General features: G+C 43.3%; 1 protein-coding gene across 2 annotated transcripts in view; it reads left to right on the plus strand.

Annotated features, from left to right (window-relative positions):
- The window catches only part of OCA2 (OCA2 melanosomal transmembrane protein), a 192,167-nt gene that overhangs the window by 29,110 nt on the left and 147,054 nt on the right, over window positions 1–16,003 (plus strand). Inside the window, exon 1 of one of the 2 annotated variants that reach the window (XM_072135686.1) lies at window positions 6,914–7,190. The exons of the other annotated variant lie outside the window; for it this stretch is intronic. Coding sequence (XP_071991787.1) covers window positions 7,095–7,190 — 96 coding nt within the window. The 5' untranslated portion in view covers window positions 6,914–7,094. Of the gene's footprint in view, window positions 1–6,913; window positions 7,191–16,003 lie in introns of those variants that run through there. 2 annotated transcript variants of the gene reach the window in all.

Genomic DNA, 16,003 nt, shown 5'->3' on the forward strand with positions numbered 1-16,003 from the left:
CTGTGTGGTAGCGGCGGAGGAGACAGCAAGCAGTTGTGTTGTAATGCAGATGGTTATACGTTTATTGAGTCTATTCTGTGCTCTGAGTGGTGCTGTGGCAGTGCGAAGGATGCCGGTCGTCCGCAGCCTCAGGGGAGTCGTTATTTCTCCCAACTTTAGTGAGCCGCGCTGTAACAGCAGATACTCTGCACTGCTCGATAGAAGGCTATCTGATAGCCCTAACCCTCTATGGAGGGGAGGTTTAATGTTTACTAGGTTGGGTGGGGGGAGGGGGGAGGGAGATCCGGCCCGGGAGATACTGGTCCTCATGGTTATATTGGTTATTCTGGGTGGTGAGAGCTACGCTCTTTAATTCAAATCAACATGGTGGAATCGGTTAAGTGTATGTCCTGGAATATCCGGGGTTTAGGTAATGCTAGGAAGCATCAAGCAATGTTTAATTGTATTAAGGAACACTCGGCTTCAGTTGTTGGGTTGCAGGAGACGCATCTTACGAAGGAGACAGTGCAGATGCTTCATAGAGCGTGGGTTGGACATAGTTTCCATTCCTATCATACCTCCTACATTTGTGTGTCATGCTTCTTTTTCGGACCCGGAGGATCGTTATGTTGGGGTTCACTGCAGGTTATATAGGTGGGATTGTGTGTTGGTGGTCCTGTATGTCCCGCCTGGAGGGAACGCAACATAGGGATACGTCAATACTCCTGTGTTTCCTCCACTTATGGATCTTTGTCTCGCATTGACATGATGCTGGGCTCTTCAATTATGTTGCCCAGAGTCCAGGATATTTCCTATCTGCCACGGAGGTTGTCGGACCACTCTCCAATGTTGGGTACTATTCAATGTGGTGAGATGGAGGGGGACCGCAGACTGAATAGGCGCCTGAATGTGTTCTGGTTGCAACTGATTGATGGGGTGAGTGCGAAAGAAAGACTGCGGCAGTTCCTTGAATTCAATCAGGAGTCGGCGTCTAAAATGATTTTGTGGGACGCAATGAAGATGCAGTTGCAGGAAATTTTCAAGGGCGAGATTAAGAAGGTCAAAAATAGATCCAGGCAGATTGGATTAGATCTACAGGCCAGGGTAGTGGAATGTGAGGAGTATCATATTTGTCATAATACGCAAGATTCCGAGAAGCAGTGGGTTGAGGCACAGAAACAGTTAAATAAACATCAGTTAGAGCAAGCGGATAACAAGAGGATGTTTTTAAAAGAGCAATTCTATGCGGTGGGGGAGCAGACGGGAAGATTGCTAGCTCGAATGGCTCAGGCCTGGAAAGAGCGCTCTTATGTGTATGGAGTACGGGGAGTGAATGGGGACCTGGTGGAAGATAATAGGGGGATAGTAGGCCTTTTTGAGGCCTTTTACAAAACCCTGTATACGTCTAGGGTGACCTACGATTTGGAGGAGCTGGAAGAGTTTCTAAGGAAGATAAATATGCCCATTTTAGCTATGGAAGACATGGATAGGTTGGATGCCCCAATAACTCTAGAGGAGGTGGAGGAGGGGGTAGCCATTATGGCAAATGGGGGGGGATGGGATCCCAATAAAGGTGTATAAGGAGTATAGTGATGTTCTTCTACCATTATGGTGGGAAACTTTGAAGGAAGAAAAGCTACGACAGTGGCCGTTTGCCCTCCTCCTGTTATGAGGCTAGCATCGTTCTTTTGCTTAAAGAAGGGAAGGATGCGCAATAGCCAGATTCGTACAGACCTATTTCTCTTCTCACATCTGACGTCAAAATATTAGCTAAAATCCTGGCCACAAGGTTGGGATCAGTGGTTGGTACGGTGGTACATAGGGACCAATCTGGTTTTATCCCTTCTAAGTCCACGCCGATAAATATCAGGAGATTGTATTTAAATTTGCAGGCCAATGAGGAAGATCCGGAGGAGGCGGCAGTGGTCTCTTTAGACGCTGCTAAGGCCTTTGAGAGCATTGAGTGGGGTTATCTTTGGGCCGTGTTGAGAAAATTGGGGGTTGGGCCTAATTTTATTTGGTGGATCCAGCTTCTATATAAGACACCACTGGCGAATTTAAGGGTGAATGGGTTGACTTCACGTAAATTCAGTTTAGAGAGGGGCGCGAGGCAAGGATGCCCGCTGTCGCCGTTGCTATTCGCTTTGGCTATCAAACCGTTGGCATGCTTGTTACGACAGAACTCCGAATTGCAGGGATTCCGGTATAGAGGGGGGGAGGAAAGAGTCGCTCTATATGCGGATGATATGTTATTGTTTCTTTCAAACATACAGAGGTCTCTTCCTGTAGCAATAAGTATCATTACTGGGTTTGGAGACTATTCTGGGCTACGAATTAATTGGTCTAAATCTGCGGTAATGCCACTGTCCCCCACAGGTTACTCCCAGGTACAGAACGAGGACATTCCTGTGGTAGATACTTTTAAATATTTAGGTCTAAAGATATCTAGAAATGTCTCTGAGTTTATCGATGGGACGTGCTAACTTGATTAAAATGATATTGTTGCCCCAGTTGTTATATGTATTATACAACGCACCGGTCTGGATCCCAAAGTTGTGGTTTCGGAAGATGCACATTCTGTTTAGGGACCTACTTTGTAAAAGAGGGGTTCCCAGGATTCGTTTGGAAAAATTGCAGCTACCTAAAGATAAAGGGGGGTTGGCCATCCCAAATGTATGGGCGTACTTTGTGGCTGCACAGTGCCAACAGTTTGGTGGGTGGGCAGTACCAGAGGAGGGAACATGGTGTCCAAGGGTGTTGAGGCTTTTTGGTGGACGACTGTCACTGCTTGCGATGTTGGAGAAGAATAGCAAGGCATCATCCCACCTTCGCACTCATACAAAAAGTTTGGGGTATGTATAGAAAGCTGTTGGGGATAGGACCATGGACTCAATACACTCCACTGTGGGATAACCCCTATTTAGGGGAAGTATATATGTTGGAGGGCATGCAGGTATGCCACAGGAAGGGGGTACGATGTTTGAAACAGCTGTATGAGGATGGTGTCCTGAAAACCTTTCAGGCATTGAAGGACGAATTTGACATGCCGCAGTCTGTGTTCTTTCAATACTTGCAAATTAGGCACGCCTTGCAGACACAGTTTGAGCAGGAGGCGGCTGTGTTCTCATCTCTAGGGGTAATGACAGGTGTGTTTAAAGCCGCATCCATGAGGGGCCTGATATCTATACTATATAGGGAAATCCTGGATAAGATCTTGGGAGATCCGATGGCTGTTGTCCGGGAAAAATGGGAGGGCGATGTGGGACCCATATAGGATGAGGAGTGGGAGGATGTGGTGGCGTCCCCCAGTGTATTGTCACTAAATGTGGCCCAGAGAAGATCACAACTGTTTCTCGTACACAGAGTATATCGGACACCATTGGTGCTCAGACGGATGGGGGTGCGTGGAGATGCATGTTGCCCAAGATGTGGAGCGGATGAGACTGATGCGATGCACATGTTCTGGTCTTGGTTATGGGAGGATGTGCGCAGACTTATTTATGAGGTATTTGAGGTGCAGGTCCCGAGTGAACCCAAGGTGTGTGTGCTTGGTTGCGTAGGTCAACTGGAGGTCCCTCAGAAGGAACAGTTGGCGGTGGCAATAATTCTGTATCAAGCACGGAAATCAATAGCAAGCCATTGGTTAGATGAGTCCCCTCCAGTAATAGGTGAGGTAAAGGGTATATTGAATAATACTATTCGTATGGAACTGAGAGTATATGTGAAGAGAAAGGTGGTAGCTAAGTTTCAGAAACAGTGGAAGAAATGGGTAGACTGTCAAGGGATAGCGTCTGAGGAATTGATGCGTTGTTGGATGAGAGCTAGACCTGGTGGATTAATGGGACTTTAGACATCATATGTCTAGGCATAAGTGGGTGAAGGTGATACTGAAATAAAAAGAATAAAAAGCAGGTTTAATGTAATTGATGTACGAAGGGCCGGATCGTAGGGATGAGAAGGGGGGGCGGGGCAGTGGGTTGTTCTTGTTTTGTGGGAACAATTATTTCCTGTACAATTGATGTAATATTATTAGACAATAATTGCACAAACATGTCATTGTCATTTATTACTGTCTTTTAATAAACGTTACCTGATTTAAAAAAGAAATACGTGTTAAATCAACATAGTTGCTAAAGTGATTTTTTCTCAAAGTTCAGGGTGTCAGTTTTTGGGGTTCTGTATTCCCCAAATTTCAATTCTTTTTTTTGTTGCTAAAGTAGATATTAAGAAATCCATGTCAAATCCACATAGTTGGTGGAGTGATTTTTTCTCAAAGTCAGTTTTTGGGGTTCTGCATTTCCCAAATTTCAATTCTTTTTTGTTGCTTAAGTAGATATCAAGAAATCCATGTCAAATCAACATAGTTGATGGAGTGATTTTTGCTCAATGTCCAGGGTGTCAGTTTTTGGGGTTCTGTATTCCCCAAACTTCAAGTCTTTTTTGTTGTTAAAGTTGATATCAAGAAATCCGTGTCAAATTAACATAGTTGCTGGAGTGATTTTTGCTCTGACCTCCTGCTGTTGCTGCTGCCGAAACCTCCGCCATTTTACCACTTGTTGCTGCGACCACCAGAATTTGTCATTGTGCCTCTCTGCAGCCTACTCATGCTGCTGCCAACTGACCGCTGTCTCCCTGGAACACCCTGTGATTTCCATAATGCTGTTTTCACCCTTCATCGCTCTATAAAATTACCACTATGTTTAGTTTCCCCCTTCAATTCATCTGTCAGGAGGAATAAAAAGCTTCAGTATTGATAACCAAAAGCAGGAGTGGATACAGAGCACAGAGGACATGCAAATATTCCATTTACTGGTCATCTCTGCTTTGGATCAATTCCTGTTTGTTTTTGGCTTTAGCAATACTGATGGATTATTGACAGATCGAAAGTGAACACTGACGGATGAAAAGAAGGGCAAAATGATCAGTGACGCCAATGTAAATTATTGTCGACACCCTCTCCACTCTTTTGGGGCATTTCTACACATATCCGCGTTTAACAGAACAGGTTCTGTCGTCATCTATGAAATCATCAGTGTAAAAAGAGTGCACTCTTTGATGTTATAGTGGGTCAATGTGAAAACACCCATAGAATTCAATGGCTTTTGAGGCATCCGTGGAAATCACTGACCCACAGACATGAAACACAACGCCAATATGAAAAATCCTAATAAAAGGCCTATTGGTAGATGTAAAAAAGGATACTAACACACATTTTTGCAAGTTCATTAAAATCAATTATCCATACATTTTTAAGCAGAAACTGCAAAATGGAAACAAAGTTCAGTTGCATCACAGATAATGCCTGATGTTCTCTAACTGAATACATCCTGAGTCTCTTGGAATTAATGGAGTGACCTTGTTCTTCCTGTGGTTTGTGCATTCAACGGACCTTATAAACGCGGACACAAAAAGTTAAGACACTTTATCCATAAACCCATTTAAAAAACCAATATGCAAAATTGAAGTATATTACAAGGATGCAAAAATGCTATGTAAAAATTCACAAAGAAATGCCATGTGTGTGACCGACCTCCAGCATTGTGCACATTGAGTTTTTGAAAAAAATCCTTTTTTCAGATCTTTTTGCTGCATTTTTTCCCAAAGTGTTTGAAATACTTTTCAAAACACAATGAAAATGTAACAAACACGTCAGAAAAACTACAGAAATGCATCAGATATGCCATTTGTGAAGATGGCATTAGAGGGTGAAAAATCTGGCACCTGAGTCTCTTGGGTTTATTTGCGACTTTTTGAAAAAAATTACAAAAGTTTTCTGCATTCCCTTCTAATCTGTTGCTCTGAAGTGGAGTTTATTTGTGTAAACTTTAGATGTGCAACTTTTTACCACAAATTATCTAAAGATATATCAGGAGGAACAGAGCCACACTGAACTTTGCTGGACAAATGAAAAATGTAATAGTAGCATGTAAATAATAGTAAAAAAAATATTCAGGAACAGCCTAAATAGGCTGGGTGCAGAGACAGAGCATTGTAAATAAGGGCGTTCACACGATGTGTTGCGCCACGTTTTTTTGATTTGATTCAAAAGGCTTCAACCTTAACCACATGCTAAGGTTACATTGCGTTTCCACTGCATCTGCTAAAACGTAATGTAACCTCAGCATGTGATCAAGGCTGAAGCCTTTGGAATGTGTCAAAAACGCATAGGGGCTAATTTACTAAGGGTCTGCGGACCGCACAAATGTTGGATATTCTGCCGATTACCGTTTTGTGACGCATTTAAAAGGTTATTGTCACGCACGCGATCGGATTTTAGTGCTGGCTTTCATGCGACACAAATCAGGGGGAGGGCCATCGGACGATCCGACGGATTCGGACTGAGCGTGGGATTTAGCATTTGAATTTGTGTCGCAAGCTATGCACTTACATGCATCGGGAAGAAGATGGTAAACTCCGGAAACCTGAGCGGGGAAGCGACAGATGCAGGATATCGGGCGCACGATCTTAGTGAACAGATGTGCATTCCGGTCAGACAATGCACTTTCGGGATCGCGCAGGATGGGTAAGTAAATATGCCCCATAGAGTGAGGGTGCCCTCGGTGATATCCTGCGAATGTTAATTAGTTCATGCTACATTTTTTTCAAGTGTAGGTTTGAATCTGGTTAAATCCCATTTACAGTCTCCAAATCTATGTATGACATGCATATTGTGCAAAAGACCTTACGATAACATGTTGCGGATTATTGTTTATGATGACTCTGGTCACCGCAAGATTGTTTACAAAATCAGATTAATCTATAGAAATTTGGCAAAAGTTTGCAGCAATAAATCATAGTGTAGTTTGACCCGAATAAAACATTTATACATCACATAGGATTACTGTGTAGTATTTGGTAGTGTGCCCCAGGCTTCCTGCTGGAATAACATTTGGAATGCAAATAACCCAGAGTCATGTGTTTTGGGTAACCAATTGTAGCACTGACCTATTACTTGGTCCCAGGTGGAGAAGTGATAGGTGGAAAAGACAAAAGTGTTGCTGCAAGTTAAAACTGTTGAAACCAGTTGGGAGTTTCGATAACGATGGAACTTAAAATATTGTTTCTTGTTCAGAAAACAAGTTGGTGATTTACTTTCAGGCTGTTAATATAGAAAAATGGCAATTTGTCCAGGTAAATGTAGCTGGGATTCTGCCATGTCACCTTGTACGTACATGGCCAGTTTACAGCTTCAGAAGCAGTGGAACAATGAGGTAGGAAAAATATTCTGATAAATTTTTCTTAATATTTAGATGTTTTGTTTGATTACTTTAAAGAAGCCTTTTGCAAAATGCCCTACCTGTGTTCTCTGATTAAATCCTTGCCATCAGTAACCAGAATCCAAACAAGACAACAGGTTCTGGTTACTGAACGCTTGCGATGTCATAGAAACGCATATGCGATGCGGCTGAGGCCCATCCCTATACACAAGCGGTACGCGTGACTGCACTCTTATGGTGATGTCACACATGGCATTTTTAGGCTGTTTTTAGTTAGTGTGCTTCAGATGGTAAAAAACGCATGCATTTTTAAAAATGCATGCGTTTTGTCCGGTTTTCCGAATTTGTGCAATGATCTGAAAACGCACTAACTAAAAACGGCCCAAAGGGCCAAAATCGTGTTCAATACGCCACATGTGGCATCACCTTTAAGGCACGGTCACGGGGTGCGTTTTGGTTGCATTTTCCCTGCGTTTTGAAACTCAGTACAACAGTTGAGGAAAGGTGATTTGCCTAATTACATTATTAACATTTGCATTTACAAAACACAATGTAAACACACTGTTAACATATGTGTAAACGCAAATGTTAATAGTAATGTAATTAGGCAAATCGCCTCTCCTCAGCTGTTGTAATGCGTTTCAAAACGCAACCAAAATGCATCGTGTGACCGCACCCTAAGGCCGGCGCCACACATAGCGCTTTGTCTGTGCTTGCAAACGCAAACGCAGACAAAGTCGCGCCCAACGGGGTTTTCTATGGAAACGCCTGCGATCGGGAACGAGCCGCCGGTGTTTTGCGTTAAATTGCAAGCGCAGCCAAAGCACCACGTCAGACATCACCCTAAGGCCGGTGCCACACGCACCGCTTTGTCTGCGGTGCGTGTGGCACCACAGACCCATTATGATCCTTCTTTTGGCTTCAAAAACTGCATCTGAAAAACTGAACGTGTGCCGTTTTGTCTGCGTTTGAAAACGCAGATGCAGACAAAGCCGCACCCAACGGGGCGGGCCTTGGCCCGATCTCATCGGCGTTTCTATGGAAACGCCTGTGATCGGGAACGAGCTGCAAAACAGCTGCGGCAAAACACCGCGGCTCATTCCCGATCGCAGGCGTTTCCATAGAAACGCAGATGCGATCGGGCCAAGGCCCGCCCTGGTGGGTGCGGCTTTGTTTGCGTTTTCAAACACAGACAAAGTGTTACGTGTGGCAACAGCCTAAGGGTGATGCCACACATGGCGTTTTGAAACCGTTTTTGGTCAGTTTTTAAGCATGTGTGCGTTTTTTGTCCATTTCTTATTGCGCAAATTCGGAAAACCTGTCAAAAATGGATGCGTTTTTTTAACGGATTGCTTAAAAAACGGACCAAAAACTTTCAAAACGCCATGTGTGACATCCCCTTAAGGGATGCAAACGCAGGCAAAGCCGCAACCACTGGGGCGGGCCACGGCCTGATCGCATGGGGGCGACATGAACGCCCATGCGATTGGTTAGCGGCCTGTCCCGGTGGGTACGGCTTTGTTTGCGTTTGCAAACGCAGACAAAGCGGCACCTGTTGCATCACCCTTAAGGATTTCTTTATGAGTTGTACTTGGGTGCTCTGATGATTCTATGCTTGACTCTTCATATTCAGGAACATTTGGCATTGCTGCTGGATGCATCTATTGTATGATATATATGTGAATTTCCTTGGCTGGCCTAGACATTTTGTCAAGGCGTGTGTATTGAGCCTGGACTGTTTGTAGCATTGTCATTTTATGTAGGTGTGAAGACTTCTTTTCGTTATTTTGCTGAAGCTTGAGACATTTCTGCGACATTTGACACTTGAAAAACTGAATGTATCAACAAACCCTTAGGGTGAGTTCACATGATGCGTTGCATATGTTTGCTGCGTTTTTTACACACTCTGGAAGACCTCGGCGCAGCAGCGACACCTGGTGAATATCGGGCGCACGACCTTAGTGAATCCCCGGAAGATCCAAATCCTCGTGGGAGAACGTGCCGCTGGATCGTAACAGGACCGGGTAAGTAAATGACCCCCATTGAGTTTTTCCAATGCAATTTTCAAAGCCAAAAGCAGGTGTGAATCATAATGGGTGAGAACATATTACTGAATGGTGCAACTCCTTCTGTTTTGTTCACTCCAGTCATGGTTTGGAGATCAAAAATGGCATCTTTTTTTTTTTTTTACATTTAACCAGTGGCATAACTAGGAGAGGCAGGGCCCCATAGCAGATTTCTGAAGGGGACCCCCTGCCGGCTTAAAAATATACATACTATATTACAGTGATGGCAAACCTTTTAGAGACCGAGTGCCAAAACTATAACAAAGACCCGCTTATTTATCGCAAAGTGCCAACACAGAAATTTGATTTGTGATTTATACTCCCTGTTCTGTCACAGTTTTCATTGATACCAGCACCTGAGGACACCAATAAAGCAGAAAATAGTCCTAGGTACAGCTGTCACTTTAAAATACCTCTGTGCACAGAAAATCCTGGGCTGTCTGGGACTGCAGGAAAATACCTGGAGTCCTCTTTGGTGATGGCCTGAGTGCCCACAGAAAGGGCTCTGAGTGCCACCTCTGGCACCAGTGCCATGGGTTAGCCATCACTGCTATATTACATTCCTATATACATAAGCATACAGTTCATCATTCATACATACACATTTGTACACTGTTGCACACAAATAGAGCATATACACTCACCGGCCACTTTATTAGGTACACCATGCTAGTAACGGGTTGGACCCCCTTTTGCCTTCAGAACTGCCTCAATTCTTCGTGGCATAGATTCAACAAGGTGCTAGAAGCATTCCTCAGAGATTTTGGTCCATATTGACATGATGGCATCACACAGTTGCCGCAGATTTTTCGGCTGCACATCCATGATGCGAATCTCCCGTTCCACCACATCCCAAAGATGCTCTATTGGATTGAGATCTGGTGACTGTGGAGGCCATTTGAGTACAGTGAACTCATTGTCATGTTCAAGAAACCAGTCTGAGATGATTCCAGCTTTATGACATGGCGCATTATCCTGCTGAAAGTAGCCATCAGATGTTGGGTACATTGTGGTCATAAAGGGATGGACATGGTCAGCAACAATACTCAGGTAGGCTGTGGCGTTGCAACGATGCTCAATTGGTACCAAGGGGCCCAAAGAGTGCCAAGAAAATATTCCCCACACCATGACACCACCAGCCTGAACCGTTGATACAAGGCAGGATGGATCCATGCTTTCATGTTGTTGACGCCAAATTCTGACCCTACCATCCAAATGTCGAGACTCATCGGACCAGGCAACGTTTTTCCAATCTTCTACTGTCCAATTTCGATGAGCTTGTGCAAATTGTAGCCTCAGTTTCCTGTTCTTAGCTGAAAGGAGTGGCACCCGGTGTGGTCTTCTACTGCTGTAGCCCATCTGCCTCAAAGTTCGACGTACTGTGCGTTCAGAGATGCTCTTCTGCCTACCTTGGTTATAACGGGTGGCGATTTGAGTCACTGTTGCCTTTCTATCAGCTTGAACCAGTCTGCCCATTCTCCTCTGACCTCTGGCATCAACAAGGCATTTCCGCCCACAGAACTGCCGTTTACTGGATGATTTTTCTTTTTCGGACCATTCTCTGTAAACCCTAGAGATGGTTGTGCGTGAAAATCCCAGTAGATCAGCAGTTTCTGAAATACTCAGACCAGCCCTTCTGGCACCAACAACCATGCCACGTTCAAAGGCACTCAAATCACCTTTCTTCCCCATACTGATGCTCGGTTTGAACTGCAGGAGATTGTCGTGACCATGTCTACATGCCTAAATGCACTGAGTTGCCGCCATGTGATTGGCTGATTAGAAATTAAGTGTTAACGAGCAGTTGGACAGGTGTACCTAATAAAGTGGCCGGTGAGTGAACACCTAACATATACACACATAGAGTGCCATATACAGACATACAGCTTACATACACACATAATGTACTGTATTTAAACACACCATATACACATACAGCATATACATAAGACAGATACACACACATAAACAATATATATACTACAATGTGCATCATAATAATGGGGGTCATTTATTAAGGGCCCGATTCGCGTTTTCCCGACGTGTTACCCGAATATTTCCGTTTTGCGCCGCTTGTACTTAAATTGCCCCGGGATTTTGGCGCACGCGATCGGATTGTGGCGCATCGGCGCTGGCATGCGCGCGACGGAAATCGGGGGGCGTGGCCGAACGAAAACCCGACGTATTCGGAAAAACCGCCGCATTTAAAAACCGAAAATGTGTCGCATAAGGACCGCTTACCTTCACCTGGTCCAGCTCGGTGCATTCCGGCGCGATGAGTTTACTTTCAGCGCAGCAGCGCCACCTGGTGGACGGCGGAAGAACTACCTTATTAAATCCCGGCCGGACCCGAATCCAGAGCGGAGAAGCCGCCGCTGGAACGCGAATGGACCGGGTAAGTAAATTTGCCCCAATATGTATATAATGGTGCACATTCTTCATTCTTTAGTGTTAGGTCGGATGACAGGGCCCCCTGACACTGTGGGCCCCATAGCGGCTGCTATGGCTGCTACCACTGTAGTTACACCCCTGCATTTAACATACATCATCATAGTTGTTAATGAACTCTTGCCAACTGTGTGTTTTTTTTAAAGACATTGGGTTTCAGAAAATAGTGCCCAAAGTTGAAAATGGCCCTTTTTGCCATTTTGATAAATATAAAAAATTCAATAAAAGTCATCAAAGGACCATACAGTTCTAAAAATGATAGCATTGAAATGGTCATCAAAAGTTGCAAAAAATGACACCACCCCCAGCTTTGTACACCAAATTATGTTAAAGTAATGAGCGCCAGAAGATGGCAAAATAAAAAAAAATATTTTTGTACAGGAGGTTTTAATTTTTGTAAATGTATGAAAACTTTATAAAACCTATACAAATGGGTTATTCCCGTGATCGCACCACCCCAAAGAATAAAGTAGACATGTCATTTAGGATGCACAGTGAAAGCCCTTAAATCCAAGCCCACAAGAACATGGCGCAAATGCGGTTTTTCACCATTTTCGCTGCATTTGAAATTTCTTTTCCTGCTTCCCAGTACACGGCATGGAATATTCAATACCATCACTATGAAGTGCAATTTGTTACGCAGAAATCAAGCCATCACAGAGCTCTTTACGTGTAAAAATAAAAAGGTTATAGATTTTTGAAAAATGGTGAGTGAAAAATGTAAAGGAAAAAAAAAAGGGCCAGATCATTAAGGGGTTAAAGGCATATCACGCCATTAGGGTAGTCCCATTATGGATTGACGCCTATCACTATCTAGTGGGGTGATCGATGACTCTTCATGTGCAAGATATTATAGAGAACTAGAAACCACTGGTGGGACTATCCTTTATTAGTGAATGATTGCTTCTAAACAAATAAATTTCAAACATTTTGGGACATATCTGCAGCAAGACTTGGAGTAGATGTGCCAGCAGATATACCTAAAGGCTGGAGCCGCTAGATATATCCAGCATGGCGGGAGAGGCCGGGTTTATATTATGCATCGCACCATGGGCCAACTCTTGATGAATCTCCTCAATAAATGAATAAATGACAAGTTCTACTGAATCTGTTCCCATCCAATTACATATCAATGTGGTTTGGCAGAAGCACTCAAGCAAGGTTGTAGCAGACAAACTTTTCTTTATTCAGACCTAATAAGCCTTGCAGGAGGTTTTTCAAGAATTAGGTCCCATTTACACAATCGGCGGGGCAATGTATGTTAGGCTGCAAATACGGCCAGATATACATCCCCCATAGATGGCTATGACACCTGGACTCGATATGGTGAGCACAACGAGCAAGCTGGGGAAAAGTGCTGCTCGCCCATCCTTGTCTCAAGCACGCCACCTGTATACCTGCCTGGGGCATACATTTTTGCGAATGTAGCCTTAACCTGCTTTAGGGATAACAATGTTCACCTGCATAGCAAGCAGCACCTCAGTGGACTGAGATGTTGAGCTGGTGTTTTCATATGCAATGTGGTCTGCTTCTCCTGCTCTAGAACTTATCTGTATGTGAGACTGTTGACATCTGTTATCTTGAAGGCCATAATGTTGTGTCAGATCCAATGTACAGCAGATGATGACCACCAACCCTCTCTTAAGGACCATTGAGATATTTTGCCATTCCATCAAAGTTTGTTTGAGTGGAAAAGATACATTGAAAGCTGCACCATTCTTGCCATTAAATCTACCAGGAAATCTGTACTTGTGAGAAACGGTATTCAACATATGATAATGGAGAGTTTTTGCTTCCATAGAATATTAAAATATGAAAGATTATTTCTTAATAGAGTAGGTTTAGGCTTCAATGAGCAAGTTCAGTGTGATTTAAGGGGTTTAAGTTCCAATAGAAATAATTTTAATATTCTTTACTGTATTTTCTATGGCAGTCTGCATTAAAACTCATGAAACTGCTGATGTGAAAAGTCAGTGACATTTATTTCAATTTAAAAGACCTGTAGAAAGTAAATGTGTTATTATAGGTCCTAGTGAGAATGTATCATTATGCAAGTATTGATTTATTTCTTCTATCTCCTGGTGCGTGACTGGTCTCTAGTGCACAGAATGCAAATCTTAAAAGAAACAGAAGGGTGCACTCTGGTATAATATATAATGTTTATATTTAATGTTGCTTTGGAGTCCTGAAAGAATTATTGATGAGAAGAGTTGGGGGGATTAAGTAATGGATACAAAGTGTGTCTTCATAATGTGTAAATCAGGATTTTCCACATTGTCCTAATGTAGAACTAATCTAGTTCTTTTGTGCTTAAAGATATGAAAGCATAATATTTCTTTAATGCCATTCTTTACACCCTTCCTCAGCTAAGCCTTCCTACCTATTCATTTTAAAGAGGGCATATGATGGCTGAGTATTATATACTGGTTGAACTGAAGACTTTTAAAGAGTTATAAAATCAATTCTATATAAAATAAGCAAGCACATCTGACTATTTTCAGTCCATGTTGCCAAATGTTCAGCCACTTTATTAGTTTCTCTCTGGCACGGTTCAGACACACTCATAGGAAACCAATCATGAGGGACTTAAACATTCCTATGAACATCCCCATCTCCTCTTCAGCCTCTCAGCTTCTATCACTTACTACCTCTCTAGGACTTGTATAACTCTCTGATTTTCCCACCCACCAAGAGGGAAAGATCCTTGACTTGGTCTTTGCCTGACTCACTTCTGTCTCTAACACTGACTTTGCACTTTCAGACCGTAACCTTCTCTCTTTCACTGTATATAGTTTTTCTACTGTACAGAATATGTCCATTTATCACACATACCGGAACTCATGTGCCATTAGCATTCACCACCTTGCAGAAACTCTGCAGCCATCACTGTTCTCCATCTCCTCTCCATCCTAACCTGGCTACTAATCATTATAATCACATTCTCAAAAGCGCCCTGGATAAGATGGCACCACCGTCAGTTCGAGCCTTTCGACACAAATGAAGCAACCATGCCATACACCACAAACCCGTTTCCTTCGGCAGTGCTCTAGGAGTGCCGAATGTATGTGGAGAAAATCGGGCACTTCCGCTGACGTTCTTCACTTCGAATTTATTCTTAAAACCTATAACTGTGCCCTTTATCTTGCTAAACTGGTCTATTTTACGAATCTAATATCTTCTCTTTCTAACAACCCCAAAAGGCTCTTCAATACTCTTCATTCCTTACTAGCATTAAAGGTGCAGCCACCTGTCACAGACCTTGTGGCTGAAAATCTGACCATTCGACCGCATTCGACAGGAAATAATTGCTCAATCCATTCCCCCCACTAATCGCCTTCCCTCCGGTACCCTATCTTTGTTCACTTTCTTCCTTTGAGCCAGTCAAAGAGGAAAAAGTCCATGCTCCTCTCCTCTGCTCGCCCCACTACCTGCACTTGGGACCCCATCCCCTCACATCTCATGCACTCACTTCTCGCCTAACTAAAATCTTCAACCTCTCTCTCTCTCTCTTTGGGTGTACTTCCCTCATCTTTCAAGCATCTGTTGTTACTCCATTACTAAAGGAACCTTCTCTGGACCCATCCATTTCTGCTAACTACCGACCCGTTTCTAATCTCTTTCATCTCCAAACTTCTGGAATACCTGGTCTATTATCGATCTTCCTGTTTTCTCTCAGCTAACTCAATCCTTGACCTCCTACATTCTGGTTTCCACTCTATGCGCTCCACTGAAACTGCTCTTACTAAAGTCTCAGGTGATCTTCTCGCTGCTAAATCCAAAGGTGACTAATCTCTTCTCATTCTTTTGGATCTCTCGGCATCGTTTGATACTGTGGATCACCAGCACTTCCTCAGGATACAGGCTCCATTAGCCTAAAGGACACTGCACACTCTAGGTTTTCTCCCTATCTCTCTGACTGCACTTTCAGTGTCTCCTCTGGATCTCTTCAGGCTTCTCTGCAGTCCCTTTCACCTTGGACTCCGTTTATAAGATGACTGCTGATAACTGTGTCATGCGACAGCAATTCTATTTACTATATTATATTTTGTTCTATTCCCTTATGAAGAATGCTGAATCATTAGATAAGCTTTTTACCTAGTGTCACCCCATTTTTCCTCATAGACTGTAAGCTCTTGCGAGCAGGGACCTCACTCCTTTTGTTCCATATGAATGTTTGTGCTCGATGGTTAATAATAATAAATGTAAGAAAATATCCCATCCATTTTCTTTTGGGAATTTTTTATGTCATCTGGTGCATTTTTCTAACTCCAAGGCCTTTTGGTCTTGGGTTGT

The sequence above is a fragment of the Engystomops pustulosus genome, chromosome 2, assembly GCF_040894005.1.
Source record: "Engystomops pustulosus chromosome 2, aEngPut4.maternal, whole genome shotgun sequence".
Lineage (NCBI taxonomy): Eukaryota > Metazoa > Chordata > Amphibia > Anura > Leptodactylidae > Engystomops > Engystomops pustulosus.